We start from the raw sequence: 6,145 nt of genomic DNA, 5'->3' as shown, positions 1-6,145 counted from the left end.
AGCACTCAAGCAGTCAAGAAAATTGATCAAGAAAGAAGAACAGTTGAACAACTTTGATGAAAAACAAGAGAAATTAACATCTAAGAAGGAAATATGAGATTACCTTTGTAAATAGTATATTAATGATCCAACACCCGATTGCTTTCAATGAAATTTGATCTTTTGAGAAATCAAATTGGGGGAGAAATCAAATTGGGGATTAGGGTTTTTTTTTCTTCACTTTTCTTGGGGAGGAAATTGGGTTTAGAGAGGTTATGAAATATGGGAAGAAGAGAAAGAAGATACGCGCAAGAATAGAGGTAAAATCGTCCAGAAAAAAGAAAAAAAACGCCAATAAAAAAAGGGGTGGGAGGCTCGAACTTGGGTTGTGAGGATAATGCAAAAAGTCTCTAGCCAATTCTGCTATTACAACTTATGTGAATATATCTACCTTTATGATATATAACTATACATACATATATATATTTTTTTGGAGGCCCCCGAAAATCGGAGGCCCTGTGCGACCGCACACGTCGCACAGCCCAAAGGCCGCCCCTGGGGTGGGTCTATTTATGGTTGGAAAGTGACTCTGTTAGTGTGGTAGCTTGCTTCTCTTCCAGGACTTTTTCTCCTCCATGGAATATAAGAGCTCGTTGGCACAATTGTATTTCTATAATCCGCTAAATGAACTTCTGTTGTAGTCATATTTTTAGAGAAGAAAATATGGCAGCTGACAAGATGGCAAACTAGGGGCTGTCAAATGCATAATTACTTGGTATGATAATCCTCCTACTGAGCTTCATAGGTTCTTGTAGGCGGATTATTTGGATTTTCCAAATTATCGGTTTTTATAGTGGGAGGATTACTTGGTTTTTAAAGGTAGAATAAACAATGTCAATTTGGAATGTTGTTTTAGTTTGTTGTTGGAATGATTTTGGTCTAGTCCCCCATTCCTCACCTGTAATTTCTTTTTATTATAAATAAAAAATCTGATAAGGGGCGGGCAATGGGTTCCCGGTTGTAACGGTCTTATTCGGGGTAGAGTGGGTGTTTTGTCACCCAACAGACCGCTACATAGGAGCTGATATCGGTCATATCGCTTAATCCTTGTCAGTAAATTTTAAAAAAAAAAAGTTAGCATCAAGGTACTAATTTCCGCATACACTAAAACGTCACTTAATGAAAAAAAATAGACACGTTGTTGTATCTAACTAAAACGAGATAAAGTTATATCATCGATAATAGACTCATATCGTCAAATGGTAGGTAACAAAATGAAAAATTGTTACTCGTACATAGGTTCATACTATTGCAGGATTTCATTTAATATAAATCAATTACAACCAGCTATGGGAAAACTAGGGCTAGACTTCACATGGAAAGTCTGGATCAAATTGCCCACTACAAAATTCTGGATCAGAACTGCTAATTATTAAAGCCCAAAGTGGTCATCTGGATCGTTACTTCATTAACAAAGAAATTCACTATACAATACAAACAACATGATAAAGGAGGTTGAATATTCTAATGGCCCCGAAATTTGTAGTACGTGTATATTTGATTCATGAAGATTCCTCTGTCACACCACCATAAAAAATATCATATGCTATTTTCAAACAAGACAAAGAGATGAGTGGATGACAATTGAATCTAGACCAAAGAAATGTGTGATTTCAAACTTACATAGAGTTGATGGGTTCCTCAGAATTATATGATGTCTTCAAGAAACTTGGTGCATGCAATCCTAACAGTTTGTTTAAGGTTGGGTTTATGAAAGATTTAAAGTAGTTCTAGCTAGCTCAAGTGCTATTAGTATTTGCATAGCTATGGAGTTCTACAACTGGTTTCAGATCTTCAAAAACCAAATGTTCTTTTAATTTGATGATCGATCTGATCTATGCATAACTTACTGGTTTAAAAGAGGTTGGGATCTGATTCAAATTGGTGTGATTCTCCATGATATTTCCTTTGGATCTTGTTTGATTGATAAAGACCGAGTATGGCACAATAAGCACCATACTTGCCCTTTGGATTGTTTTATTCAACAACATCATTTTCATATTGTCAGATATCTCTTTCCATCTTTGTTGTTTTCCAATTGATGATGCACAAGATGATATTTAATCAAGGGATCCCATTCATTCCAAAATAGTCATGGTGGTTGAATCTTCTACAAAAATAAAACTAAAAGCTAAGACGGTTCAATAATTGTGTTCTTGCAGAGTAAAACTTTCGTCCTTATAGACATGAATATCTTCACTGGTAAGAGAAGAAAGCACATGAACATATCAAAGGCTACACTAATCATTCCTCAGAGAGCATAACATATAAAACCCTACACTCACATGCGATTGATGTTAAAAAAAAATGATTACATCGAAGGCTGAACAAATATTATCATTGATATGCAAAACTCACAGCTAGAACTGGCACTTCCAAATCTATTTGTAATGCATTGTGTTGTGAATTCATCAGGAAATTGTGATCGTGCATCAAGAAGTATCTGGTTATTTATAGTCTTTTATATATGTCTAACAGGAAACCCGGTTAACATAATTTTTATTTTTTTCGATCAGATATGAAACTCATTATCGATTTGAAACCGGTTGGTGGAACTTTTACTATAAATATACAATAGAAGAATCAATTATAGACATGCTTTCTAGCTACACATAGTCGTAAAAAGTTAACAAACGTTTGATCCCTTACATGGTATGTTCCACAACCTTCATGTCTTATGCTACACATATACATAACATTTACGTTATGTTTTCTCATAACGTACAAAAAATTCACTCAACAATTCTCACTTGTCACTTCTACGCTTCTTCGCCCATGAATCCACCCTCGACAACAGTGGAGCTAAAAAAACGACTCCTTTCTGTCCAAAAGCAAGAAAAGAACTGCCTGATGTCACACGATACCGGCAGTGTCACCAGAAAACATTCCCTTGCCGTTTTTTTTTTTTGAACAGGAATTCGCTTGCCGTTAAACTGCAAAAAGCAAAACTCTAGGTCATCCCTCACGTCATCCACGACGAACGTTAAACCAAGATACGTAGTCACAGAATAATTTACCACATACGTATAGAACCAGACAATGTACGCAGTCACGGCCCACATGGCAAGCTCTCACTGGTTCACCCCTTCCAATGAAAAACCCTCATCCTCCTTCTGCTACATAAAAACACAGCTAACTCCACCCCCACGGTTATCGGAGGAGAAGAACACAATCATTACCTTAAAACATGGCTTCTCCTCGTTTGACGCTGCTTCTGTCTGTCTTGGCCGCCGTCGTTCTCATCAGCTCCGCCGCCTCCAGCTTCGATGAGTCCAACCCCATCCAGTTGGCCTCCGAAGGGCTCCGTGAGCTGCAGGACCAGTTCGTCCAAGTCCTGGGTCATGGTTGCCACGTCCATTCCTTCGCTCGCTTCGCTTTCAGGTTAGTACTAAGCCGGAGACACTGTTCTGTTACTGCTTTATCGCAATTCGATCTTTGTGATCGGTTGAAGTTGACTGGTTTTGGTTTTGTAGGTACGAGAAGAAGTACGAGAGCTTGGAGGAGATGAGGCGGCGATTCGAGATTTTCGCCGAGAACAAGAAGCTGATTCGATCCACCAACAGGAAGGGCTTGTCTTACAAGCTCGGTGTCAACCGTAAGTCAACTTCTTTTCATTTTTTGTTTGTTTAATTTGTTTATCTTGTGCTTGATCAATAGAGTTAATTTGAGATTTAGGTTGGTGTTGATTGTTGTTTATGTTGGTAATTTGGTTACAGGGTTTGCTGATTGGACTTGGGAAGAGTTCCAGAGGCATAGGTTGGGGGCTGCTCAGAACTGCTCTGCTACCACTAAGGGCAACCACAAGCTCACCGACGCTGTTCCACCTCTCTCGGTAATTCTAAAACTATTCTTGAATCACTCATAGTGGATTTAGTCTTTGATTGACATGGAAGCTAAACAAGATTGAGTGAGCCAATACTGGATTATCTATGACTATATGAGATTTTGAATGTGTCAATCATTTGCTAAACAAATTTGATGACCCTAGGAGTATTCTATTAGAACTTTTTTGATTATACAGTCAAAGCTGAAAATTGAGGGGTCAAAGATTCTTGTGATGTTAATCAGTTCTTTGTATATACAGAAAAACTGGAGAGACGAAGGTATAGTCACCCCTGTTAAAGACCAAGGTCACTGTGGATCTTGCTGGACATTCAGGTTGATTAGTTACTTTAATTTGAGTTTATAGATCACACAACCAATTGATGTTTCAATCATACTCGTTCTAAAGTCCTAATGATCTTTTACATATATGTGACTCTGCTGCAGTACCACTGGAGCTCTTGAGGCAGCTTATGCGCAAGCGTTTGGGAAGCAAATCTCTCTGTCTGAACAGCAGCTTGTGGATTGCGCTGGAGCTTTCAACAACTTTGGGTGCAGCGGTGGGTTGCCATCTCAAGCTTTTGAGTACGTCAAATACAATGGTGGTCTTGACACTGAGGAAGGGTATCCTTACACTGCAAAAGATGGTGCCTGCAAGTTTTCTTCTGAAAATGTTGGTGTCCAAGTGCTCGATTCTGTCAACATTACCCTGGTAAGCTAAAAATGGGTGTCAAAAGTCTCATATGTCTTAACTGAGAGCAGAGCAGGCACAACTTTTATGAACTAGATATGTAACTGAATCTGTTTTGCATATGCAGGGTGATGAGGAAGGATTGAAGCACGCAGTTGCATTTGTTAGGCCAGTCAGCATAGCATTCCAGGTGGTCAGTGATTTCCGATTGTACAAGTCCGGTGTTTACACCAGTGAGACATGCGGCAACACTCCCATGGTGAGTTGAAATATGCTGATTAGTTGAATGAGAGGATAGTAAAATGTTGTATGCACTTGTGTTTCACTAATGTGATTCTTATATGTGTTTGCCAGGATGTGAACCATGCTGTTCTTGCTGTTGGGTATGGAGTTGAAAACGGTGTCCCATACTGGCTCATCAAGAACTCTTGGGGACAAAGCTGGGGTGACAATGGCTACTTCAAAATGGAGTATGGAAAGAACATGTGTGGTAAGTACTTAACTGCTATCAATGAGAATCAAGTGTTTCTGAGTGCAGAATCTTATGATAAATCATGATTTTGATGCAGGTATTGCAACTTGTGCTTCTTACCCGGTTGTCGCTTAAGTCGATCTCTTCTCAGAAGCAATGGTGATCTTTATGTGGATAATATGTAATATTGCTTCATCTTGTTTCACTGGAGATTTAGCAGGGTTCCAACTTCAAGGTGAAGAGCTAGCTATACGATGTTGTGGTTATTGTAATGTTTGATGCATAGAATAAGAGTTCATTCAGAATTGTACTTGTGGCCATTGTAATGCAAACAGCAAGACTTCGTTATATTCTCTCATATGGCTTCGCCAAAACATTATCAATAGTACATTTTTAATAATACTTGATATTACTTGGTTCCCTGCTGGGAGTTTAAAGCTTCTAATGAACTACATCAGACAAAGAAACTTTAGTTGCAGAGTGAATACCCATTCGGACCATAGTAAAACAAAGACGAAAATGAAAATTCTTCGATTTTTAGTTACAAATCTTCTTCCATAAACAATTTTTTTTAGCCTTTCCTCCATTTGAATTGAAGCTAGGACAATACAAGTTCTAAACTAGATGGAAAGTCTTCCTCTAGGCTTCCCCTTCATCATGGTATACTAGTTTTTGTGTTGGTTGAAGTTCAATATGACACTTCATGTCCCCTTCATCATAGACCACCAGTGTAACACACAACCTTTTCAGATAATAGCCCAGATTACAAAATAACTAGAACAATGAAGGGGCACCATACAGTATCAACAACATAAGCTCCTAAACTGACTCAATGATATAAAATATATTTCGTTAACAAGCTAATAGGTGACTAGGTAATCAAGCTCTAACAATTTTTTTTTTGGTTGAATAATTAAGCGCTAACCTATTTAGAGTTTAAGCTTCTTTGTCATCCTAGCTGCACCTGCAATTCCTCCACTGATGGCCTCCACAGCACGCCTCCTAGCCTGCCTTTCCAACAATGCTCTCAGCTGGCGATTAGACAAACACTTTTTACCAGCCATTCTCCGTTTGTAATTCTTGAATGATATAAGTTTAAGATCACGGTTGTTCATATACTT

General features: G+C 38.4%; 1 protein-coding gene across 1 annotated transcript; it reads left to right on the top strand.

The window, feature by feature from the left end:
- The first annotated feature begins 3,185 nt into the window (after positions 1–3,185).
- Positions 3,186–5,450, top strand: LOC101297079 (thiol protease aleurain-like). Its single transcript, XM_004287591.1, has 8 exons — positions 3,186–3,420; positions 3,513–3,634; positions 3,756–3,871; positions 4,124–4,197; positions 4,309–4,573; positions 4,680–4,811; positions 4,907–5,042; positions 5,122–5,450. Exons 1-8 carry the CDS (start codon positions 3,227–3,229, stop codon positions 5,157–5,159), a joined length of 1,077 nt encoding a protein of 358 aa, XP_004287639.1. The 5' UTR covers positions 3,186–3,226; the 3' UTR covers positions 5,160–5,450.
- Positions 5,451–6,145: the final 695 nt, after the last annotated feature.

Source organism: Fragaria vesca, linkage group LG1 (genome assembly GCF_000184155.1).
Source record: "Fragaria vesca subsp. vesca linkage group LG1, FraVesHawaii_1.0, whole genome shotgun sequence".
Lineage (NCBI taxonomy): Eukaryota > Viridiplantae > Streptophyta > Magnoliopsida > Rosales > Rosaceae > Fragaria > Fragaria vesca.
Note: the sequence above shows the minus strand (reverse complement) of the source record. Positions and strands in the feature narration are given on the sequence as shown.